At 25.3% G+C, this 14374-nt stretch overlaps 4 protein-coding genes across 6 annotated transcripts; 2 read left to right on the top strand and 2 right to left on the bottom strand.

Annotated features, from left to right (window-relative positions):
- Window positions 1-309: 309 nt before the first annotated feature.
- LOC117205275 (UPF0449 protein C19orf25 homolog) lies at window positions 310-1278 on the bottom strand. Its single transcript, XM_033443507.1, has 2 exons — window positions 865-1278; window positions 310-695 (listed from the first exon to the last, which is right to left on the bottom strand). The coding sequence occupies exons 1-2, from the start codon at window positions 1049-1051 to the stop codon at window positions 490-492; spliced, it is 393 nt and encodes a 130-aa protein (XP_033299398.1). The 5' UTR covers window positions 1052-1278; the 3' UTR covers window positions 310-489.
- A 2013-nt stretch (window positions 1279-3291) lies between these two features.
- Window positions 3292-5402, top strand: LOC117205272 (exodeoxyribonuclease). Its single transcript, XM_033443502.1, has 9 exons — window positions 3292-3308; window positions 3543-3621; window positions 3762-3818; window positions 4022-4282; window positions 4357-4483; window positions 4557-4700; window positions 4772-4915; window positions 5003-5183; window positions 5266-5402. The coding sequence occupies exons 2-9, from the start codon at window positions 3580-3582 to the stop codon at window positions 5381-5383; spliced, it is 1074 nt and encodes a 357-aa protein (XP_033299393.1). The 5' UTR covers window positions 3292-3308; window positions 3543-3579; the 3' UTR covers window positions 5384-5402.
- Window positions 5403-5621: 219 nt separating this feature from the next.
- On the top strand, window positions 5622-8323 carry LOC117205267 (protein-cysteine N-palmitoyltransferase Rasp). 3 transcript variants are annotated; one of them, XM_033443491.1, is made up of 7 exons: window positions 5623-6062; window positions 6142-6323; window positions 6402-6833; window positions 6915-7055; window positions 7123-7340; window positions 7411-7745; window positions 7879-8323. In XM_033443491.1, exons 1-7 carry the CDS (start codon window positions 5945-5947, stop codon window positions 7980-7982), a joined length of 1530 nt encoding a protein of 509 aa, XP_033299382.1. In that variant the 5' UTR covers window positions 5623-5944; the 3' UTR covers window positions 7983-8323. The 3 variants fall into 3 exon arrangements, with proteins under 3 accessions (XP_033299384.1, XP_033299382.1, XP_033299383.1); XM_033443493.1 differs by lacking the exon at window positions 7411-7745 and having other exon boundaries at window positions 5622-6062; window positions 7879-8018; XM_033443492.1 differs by lacking the exon at window positions 7879-8323 and having other exon boundaries at window positions 7542-7693.
- Window positions 8324-9715: 1392 nt separating this feature from the next.
- On the bottom strand, window positions 9716-13931 carry LOC117205221. Its single transcript, XM_033443405.1, has 6 exons — window positions 13651-13931; window positions 12629-13009; window positions 12166-12548; window positions 11985-12096; window positions 11329-11773; window positions 9716-11243 (listed from the first exon to the last, which is right to left on the bottom strand). Exons 1-6 carry the CDS (start codon window positions 13697-13699, stop codon window positions 9812-9814), a joined length of 2802 nt encoding a protein of 933 aa, XP_033299296.1. The 5' UTR covers window positions 13700-13931; the 3' UTR covers window positions 9716-9811.
- Between the last annotated feature and the right edge of the window lie 443 nt (window positions 13932-14374).

Genomic DNA, 14374 nt, shown 5'->3' with positions numbered 1-14374 from the left:
GCCTATAACTATTATAACAATATTATTATAATACTATTATTATTATAATACTATTATTATAATATATCATGTAGAATATGTAAAGATTTACAATTAAGATTAATTTAAGAAAAATCAATTAATTGTATGTATTAAATTATTCAAATATATACATATATACATAATATATAACATACATAAATATATACATATTTTGATATACAAATAATATAGAGGAATAATTATGTATATTTATTTTTATAAAAAGTTAATTATATGTATAATAGAGGGGGTATTAATATTTTATATAAAAATATCTACACACACATGTATAAATTAAAATATAAATATATGTATTATGATAAGTATTACTTTGCATAATTAGCTAATTTTTAGTACATTACATTAATAATTAAAACAATATGAAATTGATAATGATTATATATTAAAATTTTTTTCATATGAAGGATTAATCAGTTGATTTCAGTAGAATTTATAAATATAAAAAATTTATGTTATTAATGCAGCTTGTGCTTGTTTCTTAATATTGTCTGCAAGTTTTCTTATTTCTTCGTTATCAGCTTTCAGCTGTTGTTCTCTTTCTGCAAGGGTAGTTTCCAAATATCTTAACTGTTGTTTTATACTTAAATACATCTTTACCTTCTGATAGGTATCAGAAGTATTTGTGTTTATTGAATGTTCTCCAAAAGTTTTATCTGGGAACAAAATTTTTATTTTCGCATAGATTAATATTAATAAATAATGACACAATTGTTATAAGAAGTAAACATATATAATTAAGCAAACAATGAAGTTACGACTTGAAACATTAGTTTAATATTCTTATTACAGTTATTTATAGTAAAGTAACTAAGTAAATAATACCTTTATTAATTATTTTAAATGCTATGTCATCTATAGGAGCATTATTAAGGTCTTCTAATATATGTTCAGAATCCGGAATATGAGGTCTCGGTGGTAAATTGTTCTTTTTATTACTAAACATATTTAATTTGATGATGTATTCATACAGGTACACATAATCACTTAAGTCTATTAACATTAATATCATACGAGCTTAGCATAAGCAAATCTGTATCAGAAAGATCAATAGAAAGGTAGATATTTCGTCTGTCTCAAATCCTTCCTTCTTCCCCTGTGCTGGAATTTTTTCTTACAGGGATAAGACACATAAGTACAACACAGAACCCACGACCACGGTCATATAAACGGCACTACACTTATATACTGCCGAAACCTAGGAAAAACCGTCCGAAAATTAAGTTGTGACTATTTATGAAAAATCAACATGGAGGACAACAAGGTTCTCGTTCTGCGCATGCGTGACATGCTATGAATATTACACAAAACACAGGCACTTTATTCATTTCTGTCTGTCTCGTAAGAACGCAAACTTTGTTGGTCTTCCATATTGATTTTTTAAGACTCAATATTCGGTCGGTTTACCCTAGCGAATACCGAAACGTGATCGAGATCTATTTATATGATCGTACGACGGAACCTTAAGGGGGGAGGGTAAGGTTTTGCATTTTTTTTATTTTTTTAATTGAATGCATAACATCTTAAGAATATTGTGTCAAAATTTCAAGTCGATTGGAGCAAAATTGACGAAGTTACGAGTATTTTTATACATGTCGGATGATATTACCTACTCGACCCGAGCGTGCTATTGTTACTTCGCAGACATTTTTTTCTCTATATAATACCTAATCTTACCCCCAGATCTATTTATAGTACTTAACGACTTAAGTACAAACCTCCTTATACCTGTACTGTATATTTTGTCAGTGTAGAGTAAAAAATTTAGTGTAGGAGTAAATATTCTATTTTCATTAAGTTTTGTGTTAAATTATTACTAAAATGCCTAAAAAAGTTACTAGATCTGATAGACAATCAACTGGTTCGAGATTATATCGACCTAGAAAAATTGTACCTCCGCATAAACGTAAATACGAAGGCACTTCAACAAATAGCGCGTCAACTAAAAAAATAAAAGTGACTGTTGAAGATCAAATTACGAAGGATCATGAAAAATATTATAGGATAATTGATTTTTTATTAGTCTTTTCAACAATTACTACGCTAGTGAAGAGGTGAACCGATAAAATTCGCTTATGAACGTTTTATACCAGATTTTTTAGTATTCAAAACTTTAAAGCGTTTTCCCCACAACTCACGTTTTCAAAGTCGGTGCCCCCAATTACTTCAAAACTACTGCACCAATCCTGTTGAAATTTTGAAAACTACTTCTGTACATAATTTTCGAGGTAATGCTGTAGAGTTTTTTCAAATTTGTTAATTATTTTTATTTTAAAATAACAAATTAGCCGAAAATTTTCGCACAAAATCGCGTTTTTTCCTTCAAAGTGTTCCAAAAAAGTGAAAAATTGAAATTTCGAAAAAATCTTCGCAGCGTTACCTGGGGAAAGCTGTTACCTAACGAATGAACTTTAATTTTTTGATTTCTGATGACCCAGCACCACGTTCTGAAGGGCACCGCAATTATACTTTTTTCCGAGACACGTCCGAAAAATTGCTGCCATTGCCGTATTTTTTAATATTTCTCCGTGAAAATTTTATACAATATTCTTCGAATGTCATATTTTAATGTACTATTGGTTTTAAAAAAGAAATGTTAACTATATCGTCAGAAAAAATTCACAAAACATGCCTTTTTTGTACGAATTAACCTTAAACCCCCCCCCCCCCCCCGTTAAACAGACCATGGCGTGTATAGGCAGGTATAGCCAATTGACCACACAGGCACCAGTCACCAGCTATTACATCTATCGATGCTTTGACATGCATACTAGGGTCTAGGCCCACTTATTGATACCTATAAGCTCTCATATAGTCGTTAAGAAGGAAATTAAGATTACATCAAATGAATTATAAAGTTACTGATGTTTAAAGTTGGAATACTCTCGTACCAACTTAAATATATCTCCTTTAACTAAGCTCCTTCTTGGAAAAAGTATCATCAATGCAAATTATGTATACATATTAAATGATGCATAAAAATTATGAAATGAAAATTTTTTGAGATCAAGAAATATAAATCATTTTCACTATCTTTCGATGTAAATAGTGTGTACTATGTTGAAAGAGAAATAAACAATAAATTATTTTTGATATTATTTAAATTTATAGAAATTTGTATTAAATTTAAGATCACATAATATTTTTCTTAATAAATATATTTTTTTCAGAAATAAATTACGTAGCTATATACTATTATCATAGAGGAAATTCCTCTCTACTATTATCTGCTATTACTATTACTTCACATTCACATTTCGTATTACCAGGTATCACATTTATTATACATTTGTTTTAAATATGTATCTTATCATTTTATAAATTTCTAAGTTTCAAATTAAATATAAATTTTAATATTCTATCTATAAATTTAATAATTCAATTATGGTAATTAAAAAATTCATAATATAAAAGAACAATATATGCAAGATATTTAATTTAAGAATTAATAATTCATCTTCCTAAATACGTTGTCTGTCTTTATGTAAATTTTTCTCTTTTAGTATACGTGTATGTTAAACAGTCAATTGAATTAGATTCATGATATCGCGCAGTTTTCAAACTTCCTTCAGGATCGTGCCGGTAACGTACTACTCTTTGTGTGTTATATCCTTTATATGTTTTAGATATATTAAAATAGATCAAACATTTATGACATAGTAAAATAGAATAAAAAAAGTCATTTCGATATTGTTAATATCATAATATAAATAATTTTTTAGCGATTTCTGTGTAACAACGTAATCAACATGCCTCCAAAACAAACTCGAACTCCAAAGGTTAGACAATTAAATAAATCATACTTTAAATATTTTTATCAGTGTAATAAAACAATAATTTTGTGTTAGGATATATATTTTTATAAATGTAATTGCAACACTTTGTTCAAGATGTTTTATGTAATTCAGTTATAGAATATGTTACTGCAAAATATTGAGTAATTTATAAAAGAAATATTTATTTTGCTTTTATTTTGAATCAGGAAAATTCTATGGAAATTAAAAGTGAAAAAAAGAATAAAGTAAAATCAGAAGCAACAAAGAAAAGGTCTAAACGTAATACAGATGATAACGAAGAACCTACTGCAAAGCGTTTCAAAACAGACAAAAAATCAGTTTTGAATAGAATAGATACAAATTTAAATGAAATTGATTTTGGTTGTTCAAAGTTAAATGCAAAAGGAAATAAATATAATTTAAAAATTTCCAGTTGGAATGTTTCTGGCATAAGAGCAGTCATTAAAGTATGGTAACAATTTTATTATATTCTGTAGCTTTTAATGAAATTTTATGTCAGTTTGATATTATATTGATTTAGAAAAATGGAATGGAATATATGTTGAAAGAAGATGCAGACATAATTGCATTACAAGAGACCAAATGTGATAAAAATAAGTTACCTGAAGAAGTTAAATTAAATGGATATCATTATTATTTTCTTGAGAGTAAGGATCTTTTTTATAATCTATTATAAATTTTTATTTATAAAATAACAAATTATATATATGTTATAAATAGGTAAAAAACCTGGATATTGTGGTGTTGCATTATATACAAAAGAAAAACCAATTGATATAAAATATGGTTTAGATAATGTTGAATTTGATAGCGAAGGGAGATTAATTACTGCAGAATATTCAAATTTCTACTTAGTTAATGTTTGTAAGTTATTCGGACTTTATATGGATAAAAATCTGTGGATATTATGTACTAAATTTTGTAACTGTATACAGATGTTCCTAATGCTGGTCAAAAATTAATAACATTGCCAAAAAGATTAAAATGGAACGAAGCTTTTAAAGCTTATGTAAAGAATCTGGATGAAAAGAAACCTGTTATTATTTGTGGTGATATGAATGTTGCTCATCAAAAAATAGGTAGAATTCTTTTTATTCATTAAATTATTTCTTCCTAATTTTTGAAAATTAATGAAATTATAAAAACTACTTTCATAATTCGTTTAGATCTCAAAAATCCAGACACGAATAAAAAAAATGCTGGATTTACACAAGAAGAACGAAGTGGTATGACAGATTTCTTAAATGCAGGATTTGTGGATACTTTTAGAGCTTTATATCCTGATAAGGAAGGTGCATACACATTTTGGTCATATTTTGCTAATGCACGTAGTAAAAATATAGGATGGTGAGTATAAAAAATTTGTTTATTATGAATTTAAATATTAAAAATGTAATCTTCATATTATATTTTATAATCTTTTATATAGGAGACTAGATTATTTTTTGGTGTCAGAACAAATTAAGGATAATGTTTGTGACAATGTTATAAGGGATAAAGTGTATGGCAGTGATCATTGTCCTATTGTACTTTACATTAACATATAATTAAATATGTATAACTGAATGCATATTTTATAATTATACTATGTGTTCAAGTAATTTACTAACTTTGTTGTATTTAACCTATTTATTTCGTCTTCTAAAAATAAAATTTTATTTGAAAAATATCATTTCATATTTATTATTACAGTAATAACATAAAATCCGATTTTTTTAATAGAAATAAATATTTACAGATAATGGATATCTGAATCCTTTTATTTTTCACTATACTGTGTAAGATACATTTCTAAGTAGTATTCAATATATTGAATTAATATAATTTTATTATTAACCTAACATAAATGATACTTTTGAGGCCTAACCTAATCTCAGATATAAAACTTGATACATTTTACCTCTAGTATTTACCACCATTTATGTTTTTTAAATAATTGTTTTCGACGGTTCTGAAATAAATTACAGTACCTTCATTCAAACCTCAATAAATCAACTTTTAACAAAATGTATAACGTAAAAATCTTACGATCCTTTATCAATAATGATTGAAGAATAAAAACAATAACTGTAACAAAAACAAATCGATAAATTTAATTGTAATTGGAAATGACTTCGGCAACGGACAGGATTATTAAATTATATAAATATGAAAGTTTCTTATATTTTCTTCTGTGGACTGGTGCAGTATTATATTCCATTTATAAAGTATTTTTAATTAATTCTTGTAAGAATTTAAGCATTTATTTTATGTCTATCTGTTATAAATGTATATCTATATTTCAAACTATATACATAACTTTTAGATTTTACTAATTATGATGATTTGTATGGTGATTTTGCACCAGGATGGACATGGATTGGAAGGAAACAAGATGTTTCTGATGAAGAATGGAGAATATGGGTACCATTGATGATAAAATTAATACCTTGGTTATTTCTACATCACTTTATCAGTCATTTTATAAAGATTATATCAAATTCTATGGTGTGACAATTTAGTATTATTCTATATTTTGTTATTTTTCTCTAATTATTTCACTAACAATGTTATATGTTTCTGCAGCTATTGTGTTGTTGGTACATCCTTATATCTTTATTATTTTTGTATTATTGTATTGGAACCTTCAGTATGTTATGTGCATTAATGCATCCAAGTATACTCTATATTTTAACATACAAACGTGGCAAATCTATTATATGGATGATAAATATATTATTTTTATTTATAATACATTTTCTTAAAATTCCGGGTGGTTCCTTCCAAAATACATTGAAATTAAATGATGAAGAACACTACATTTTAACTCATATATTATGTTGGGTTCAACTAAGAAGCATTAGCTACAGTATGGATAATATAAAATCACATTTAGAAAATAAATGTGATTATATACTCTTTTTTGTACAAAATCTTTTATACAAATTGGCATATTGTTTATATTTGCCTACATTATCCTTAGGACCACTAGTTTTATATCAGGAATTCATTAATTCTGTATGTATCATATTTTATTAAAATCGTGTTTGTTTTTAATTATTGAGAACAAATGAGAAATACGTTTTTACATTCTTACAGGTAAAAGGATCATTTCAATTTTTGAGACCTGCAAATCTTGGAAATTTTCTTTTTAATGTCATTAGATACATTTTCTGGATACTGTTCGCTAACTTGTTTTTGCATTTTCTTTATTTTAGTGCAATACAATATCATCTAGAGGTAAAATTATTTTTCTACATATAGTATTTTTCACTGAAAATCTATCTATTTCTTTTCATAAAAACAGGTTATTAAGGATTTAAATCCATGGGCTTTATATGGATTAGGATATTGTATGGGGCAATTTTTTTTAATTAAGTATGTCGTAGTATATGGACTCAATCACACTTTATGTGCAATAGATAATGTAAAAGCTCCCCCTCAACCTAAATGTGTAGCAAGAATTCATTTGTATTCTGACATGTGGAAATATTTTGATCAAGGCTTATACAAGTTTCTTATTAGGTATGATTGAAATATATAAATATGATGTGTAATTGTAACGAAAATTTTCAAAAAACAAAATATTTTTCAGGTATATTTATGTACCTTCATTGAAATCAAATTTTAACAAATTACTCGCCTCGTTTTTATGTTTTACATTCGTTTTTTTATGGCATGGGATGCAGATAAACATTTTTATTTGGGCATTTCTAAATTTTGTAGGATTAAATATTGAAAGTTTAATCAAATTAACTGGTAAAAACAAATATTTTTTAAATGTACGAAAAAGATATCTGTCAGAAACAAATGCGAGACGATTTCATTGCATCTTAGCAAGTCCTCTATTAGCAATTTCTGTAATATCTAATTTTTACTTTTTTGTTGGAGAAGAAATTGGAAATATTTACATCTCTAGAATACTACATGGTACTATTTTATTGTATTTTACAACTTATTTACAACTTTATTATTTCAAATAAAAGTGAACAAATATGTATTATATAATTTTTGTGTAGTTCACAGAGTTGTTTACTTTAAATTTTTGCATGTTTCATTACAGATACATGGTATAGTACATTTGTATTACTCTTCTTCCTTTATTGCTGTTGTCAAGTTTCTATAGATATAAAAAATTGGGAATTACAAAAATATTCAAAACTATAAAAAGCTGAGAATTACACATCACTATACAATATATTTTGAGAAAATGTATATTTTGTTCATAATTATATTATCAAATAACTTTTAAACATTTTATTGTTTTAAGTACAAAATGAGTATAAAAATACAATATATAACTAAAATTACTTTTTATATTAACATTGTTATAAACCTTTAACGTTTATTACAAATGATAATAAAAAATTAGTACAAAGTATATGTATGAATATTTTTTATGTAATTATTATTGTATTTATGATATACTATTAATAACCAACTTTATCATACCTGCAAGGCACATTATATTTCGTAATATATAAATTTTTGCGAAAATAATTTTTTACTTCTTTCCTTTTATGTTTTATATAATATTTAATCAATTCATTTGTTTACATGTTTCTACAGTGATACAGGAAATGCTTCTGTCTTATTCATATACCTTAAGACACTCACATTTTTATTTTTGAAACTTTACATTAAAATATATTTTCATTAAAAAGTTTTAGTTGTACTTTATCTTTAGAAAAGATATACAAATTTTTGTACAAATTTTCAATATTAAGCTTCAAGCAGTAAAAAACCCGAATTTGTTATTTATGCATGTTAATTTCACTATTATTTTTATTCATTGATATTTATAATCATTGTTTTGAGCGAAAGAAAATTTTTAAAAGTCACCTACGTATAATAATTTGAGTTTTTAGAATTTATTTTTCTGTAATGAAATACTGCAATATAAATTACTCAACTATTTTCAGAAAATATATTCAATATATTATATTATTCCTTGAACATTAATATCTGAAGATAATAATAATAAATTGTTTATATATTTTTATAAGAAAACGTTGAGAATATGTATAATATCAAGAAAACTTTAAATTTTTATGGAAGACATTTTTGAGCTATATTTGAAGAAATATAAGTATTTCAAAATATTAAAAAAGATAGCACAATGAATGATTATTTGCTGTTTACATTTTGCGATAAAAATATGATCTATATGTATAAAAGAAGAAAGTGTGCTACAAATAGAAACAAGTAATACATTCTCCATAAATTGCTTAAAATAAATATAAAATATAATAAACAATATTTTTGTAATTCATTTAAGCAAAATATATGAGAACTTGGAAAGCAACCACCAGTGATATTAAAAATTTCTGTTTGACTAAGCAAATTATGAATTTGTACTACATTTTCCAATATTTGGCACACAAACAAATATAATTGTTATTAAGTATCTATATTTCTATTGTAGTAAGTAAATTAATAATAACTTTTGTATAATTGATTTGTTAATATATACATAAAAAATTGTTATAGAAAATTTAATAAACGCTATTTTTTCAACTTTAACATCTGGAATGCCTAATAAAAACTTTGTGACATCTATAATTTGTTTCCAGAAATTATAGGTTAAACAGTTTTAGAAATAATTTTATGTCACTTGAAAACAATATATGTGTATGTATATATATAAATGCATTTTTATTCAATTTTTAAACTTTATTATATATCAAAGTTATGCTAATACTGTGTTTTGTATGATTGAAATCATGTAAAAATATTTTATTAAATGCATTCTTTTTTGAAGAATTATTATTATATATATTGAACTTTCTTTCTTCAAATAATAAAAAATTATTAAATCTACACTTCTTCTAACAATATTTACATATACAAAAATTCAAAACGTTATTGTAGTATTATTTATACTACAAGTGTATTTTTATTAAAACTGTATCTATAGAAATAGGAAATTTATCTTAAAATTATATCTTTTTTAATGCGAATGCCTGATTCAGAAAAAATTAAAAAACTTTTAATGCTTACTTACTTTTCTCAAATATCTGTTCTTTAATTTCAGTATCAGCAGTATTATTTTGATCAATTTTAAGGATATTATTTTGTAACGTATTATTGGTCAACAATAAAATTGTATTTTGATTTTCATTTTGCTTTACATTAATAGCTTGCATGTGTTTATTCAAGAGTGTAAATTTTTTACTTTTATTTAATTGTGTTTTTGATTGGGTTTGTGGAAATATATTAATGCATTTATTTTGTACTACTATACTAGTTAAAGGTTCATTATGAATATATAAGCGTTGCTCAACTTGGTTTAATAACTTTTGATCTTTTTCAAAAACATAATTTGGAGATACAATCACTCGATTCTTTATCAAATTTGTTATAACTGTTTGATAATTGCTTAATTTTTTATCTTCTTGTAATAGACAATCTTCATTTTGGTTCGCTAAGGTATCCGTAATTGATATTGTTTTATTAGTAATTTGATTAATTCCTTGCAATGTATTTAAATCTATTAAGTCTTCTGAAACAATCTCATGGGTCTCCATTTCTTGAAAAGGTTTGCAATTAAGAGTAGTAATATCACTATTTTCTTTTTCATATTTGATATGTTCTTGACTAAGTATTATATGTTTATTGCTATCTTTGTTCTTCGTTTTAATATGGGTATCTACTTGCATTAATTTTGTTTGTTGTTCACTTACAGAATTATTGGATTCTTCATCAAAATAATTTTCAGTTTCATTAATTATTTGTATAGGATTCTTAATTTGATTTTCAGAAAACTTAAAATTTTCTTGAAATTCTATACTATTCTCATTTTCTAAATCATTAACTAAGTTGCTATATTCTACTTTAATATATGATGGTGTTTCATTTATATTATGATAAATTATTTCAGGTTGACCAACATTATCATGACATATAATTTGATTATTTCCATCTTTAACTATTTCTAACTTAATATAAGAACCACTTTGCAACTGTGGCAGTTTATCTTCTACTTTATCTGGATATTCATCTGATAAACTATTTTCGTCTTTATTAAAAACTCTATTTTTTATAGATAATTCAGTCTCTATCGATTCAGTCTTATTTAAATGAGGTTCTGAACACACCTCGTAAGTTTCAAAACAATTTTTAATAATTTGTATTGTATCACTTGATTTCCAATTTTTATCACTATCAGTGGTATCATTATTTATAATATATTCCTCAGTTGCAGTATTTTGTAATTGGTCATTATCATTTTGACAATGCATGATTGTTTTTGTTGCAATTATGCCCTCATCTATCATGTGATCTTTATTTATATTATTCTTTTTCTTTCTATTAGTTCGAACTTTTTGAAAATCTTCTTCCGACAGATACAGCAACTCTCCAGTAGTTGTTAGAACTTTTCCATGTCTTGTTTTTAAATGACGTTTGTAAGTGTTTCTTGTTTTAAATCTGATTAATATAAAAATATCTTTTTTAATAAAAAAGTGTTATATTATAAATATTTTTAATATATTGTATTCTACATTTTGCTTACCGTTGTCCACAATCATCACATCCAAATGGTGCTTCACCAGTATGTCTACGTCTGTGTTCTCTGAAATGTGATGGATGCCTAAATTTCTTTCCACAATCAGCGCATGTAAATCGCGTCTGATTTTGATGAATTAACATGTGATATTTCAAACTATGTCTTCTCGTAAAAACTGCTCTGCATATACGACACTCATATGGTTTTATTCCAGCATGACTGCGATAATGAGACACCAATGTTGTAGGTGCTGTGAAACTTCGTGGTGGATTACAAATTCGACATTCGAGATTACTTCCAGTTGGATTTCCCTTTTTCTTTATACGATCCATAAAAGCTAATGCCATTTCTCTTTCCTCTTTACTAGTACCTATAAATTTTGCTTTCCCTTTGGGTTTACTAGTTATAATTTCTGTATTTTTGTCACCATTTTCAGTTGGCCATGATATTTCTGGAAATAAACCAAAATATTTATATTACATATGAATAAAGAAAAATAAACATAAATGTATGTATTTATATTATATAAATAAAACACACGATAATATGACACATATAAAGTATTATAGTAAGAAAATTGTATTTATTGTACCATCTGTACATTTCAATGTTTTCGGATATAATACATGTATTAAAGTATTATAAATGTTTTATCCAGTTACCTGGCAAATAAACGGTATCAGATTTTTGATTGATTTTTTCTGACAATTTTTTGTTAATACGTGGATATTCTTTCATATGAACACTGTCAGCACCAACAACCATAAGTACAATCTACATAAGGAAAAAGATTGTATTTAAAAATTACACAAATTATATTTTTATTTCATATTTACTACTTACATTTTCATCTGTCACATTTTCAAGAGAATTGTTAAATGGTGATGTTTCTTTCTTGCTAGGAATTTCATCTTTTAAGCGTTCAAAATAACTATGATCTCCAAGAACTTTAAAATCCATTCTTTCTGTATCTTTCTGTTCAGAATCATGTATTTTTTTTGAATTTTCTACTGTTTCGACATTTTTCTTTTTATCTAACTCATTAAAAGTAGAATCATTTAACAGAATATTTCTTAAGTAATTTGTTGATTTTTCTGTAATAACATTCTTATTCTCTTTATTTAATGTTTCCTGCGGTTTCCGTGATTGTTGTAATCTGCTTTTCTTACTTTGAGGACTAATTTTATAATTTTTGTAACTTACTGACTTTGCAGTAAAAGTTTTATCTATAAAATATAATTTATGTTTTATAATTAATAGATAACTTCTTTCCTTATAAGCAGGTGTAAATGTTATGTTTACTTACACGCTTCTTTATTAGTTTTTAAATATTCTAAATGTTCTGCTAAATGTGCTTTAATAGACATTCTTGCTCTTCCTTCGCTTGCAAAACTAGTATATTTTTGTACACATCCAATGACAAGAGCACATGTATATGAGTATTGCCTTTTTAATTCATCACTTGTGAAAATAGAAAATTGTTTAACTAATTGTGATGCAGGCATAGAGAGAAGCTGTGGCACATTAAAGGTCAATTCATGAGCCTTCCTTTTTACATAATCTGTTTTTGACTTGCATTGTGATGGTAATAATAATTTACTACGCTTTTTCTCTGAATGTAACGTCTGAGATGCAACTTCTGCAAGCATATCTAATAATGCACCTGGACTATCATTTCCCATAATACCTAAAATGGTCATTATTGCAAAATGAAATGATTTTGTTATTATGGTATACTTTTAAAAAGTTTTTAGAAAAAATTAATATATATTCATTTCGTAAATAAAACAAACCAGTTTATATAATAAAAAATTAATAGTTAATAATTAATAAGCCTACATTTTTCATTATTTAAAATATGACTATACAAATTTTGCAATGTGAAAGAATACATAAACTTATGGAATGAATTTTCGATTCTTTATTAAGGAGTTTCAGTGATATATCTTCATTTTATTCATCGTGCCAAATGTTAATATTTATTGAACAATAAATGTATAAATCTTTATTAACATTATGACATATGACGATCTTCGAAAAAATTCTTAAATATTAACTTTGTTATTCTATAAAAATAATAAAAAATTTTTTACATTTTTAATATTGCAAAATATTAAAATACTACGAAAAAATTAATTTTTATTTTTTTACATATGGAAATCAAATTTGTTTTTCAAGCGTCATTCTAGCAGACGCCATAAGGACGCCCAGCAGACGGTTTTTCAATTCTTCTTTACTATGTTCTTAACAAAGTATGTATATTTTTTATTAATATTACTACATTCAGGAGATGATAATATCAGTTACTTAAAACGAATAAACAAATACCTCCGTTATATGAATTAGAAGCATATTCATGGTTTATTTTGGTGTTCATTATGGGATTTGTATTCGCGGCGTATCTTCATTCCACTGCCTTCTGTGCACAACAGGTTCCTTTTTGTTGCTTCCTTGTTTGCTTCCTTTCTTGTCAATCCTGAGTCCTGAGTTCAGTATTGCCAATCTGTGAAACAAAGATCTGTATACGCATGTAAAACTTGATGTAAAAATTTGTAGTTTATTTTTATATAACCGAAAATGTTACATCTCCGAAGATGGTTATTTATTTAGGTAACAGATTGTGCAATTTACAAATAAAAAATTTCTATTTTGTTATCATTTATAATTAAGTACATATTACAATATTACAGATAATATTAAATGTAATGTAAAATTAAATATAGTCTAAATATTAAATATGAGTATCCTTTTATTTTTAATAATCATGTTTTTAATATATATTATTGTTAACCATATCTTTTTGAATAAAATATTATCTATATCAGTTTCTTTATTCAAATAAGTGATATTATATCTACATAATGTCACCATTGTGACTAATTGAACTATCTTTTCAGTTGCTGTAGAAAACTCAAAATTTGTAGGCAACTATGAGTAATTTAAAGAATATATATACGTATTGATATAGTTATATTTTCAAGTTTGTAATTACGCGTTGTGAATTTGAGTATAATTTTAATTAATATATGTAATTTAATGTATTCTAGAATAC

Source organism: Bombus bifarius, unplaced genomic scaffold (assembly GCF_011952205.1).
Source record: "Bombus bifarius isolate JDL3187 unplaced genomic scaffold, Bbif_JDL3187 scf7180000007987, whole genome shotgun sequence".
Lineage (NCBI taxonomy): Eukaryota > Metazoa > Arthropoda > Insecta > Hymenoptera > Apidae > Bombus > Bombus bifarius.
Note: the sequence above shows the minus strand (reverse complement) of the source record. Positions and strands in the feature narration are given on the sequence as shown.

What these genes read in the sequence shown, in the direction of transcription:
- LOC117205267 (XM_033443491.1), top strand. Translation starts at nt 5,945, where the DNA reads ATGACTTCGGCAACGGACAGGATTATTAAATTATATAAATATGAAAGT. An exon ending in AGTATTTTTAATTAATTCTT is followed by an intron (nt 6,063 to 6,141) that starts GTAAGAATTTAA and finishes CATAACTTTTAG; the next exon opens with ATTTTACTAATTATGATGAT. An exon ending in ATCAGGAATTCATTAATTCT is followed by an intron (nt 6,834 to 6,914) that starts GTATGTATCATA and finishes ACATTCTTACAG; the next exon opens with GTAAAAGGATCATTTCAATT.
- LOC117205221 (XM_033443405.1), bottom strand. Translation starts at nt 13,699, where the DNA reads ATGAACACCAAAATAAACCATGAATATGCTTCTAATTCATATAACGGA. An exon ending in TGATACCGTTTATTTGCCAG is followed by an intron (nt 11,774 to 11,984) that starts GTAACTGGATAA and finishes GTTTATTTCCAG; the next exon opens with AAATATCATGGCCAACTGAA. An exon ending in TGTGATGATTGTGGACAACG is followed by an intron (nt 11,244 to 11,328) that starts GTAAGCAAAATG and finishes TATATTAATCAG; the next exon opens with ATTTAAAACAAGAAACACTT.
- LOC117205272 (XM_033443502.1), top strand. Translation starts at nt 3,580, where the DNA reads ATGATATCGCGCAGTTTTCAAACTTCCTTCAGGATCGTGCCG. An exon ending in GCATAAGAGCAGTCATTAAA is followed by an intron (nt 4,283 to 4,356) that starts GTATGGTAACAA and finishes ATATTGATTTAG; the next exon opens with AAAAATGGAATGGAATATAT. An exon ending in TCATTATTATTTTCTTGAGA is followed by an intron (nt 4,484 to 4,556) that starts GTAAGGATCTTT and finishes TGTTATAAATAG; the next exon opens with GTAAAAAACCTGGATATTGT.
- LOC117205275 (XM_033443507.1), bottom strand. Translation starts at nt 1,051, where the DNA reads ATGATATTAATGTTAATAGACTTAAGTGATTATGTGTACCTGTATGAA. An exon ending in ATTTAAAATAATTAATAAAG is followed by an intron (nt 696 to 864) that starts GTATTATTTACT and finishes TTTTGTTCCCAG; the next exon opens with ATAAAACTTTTGGAGAACAT.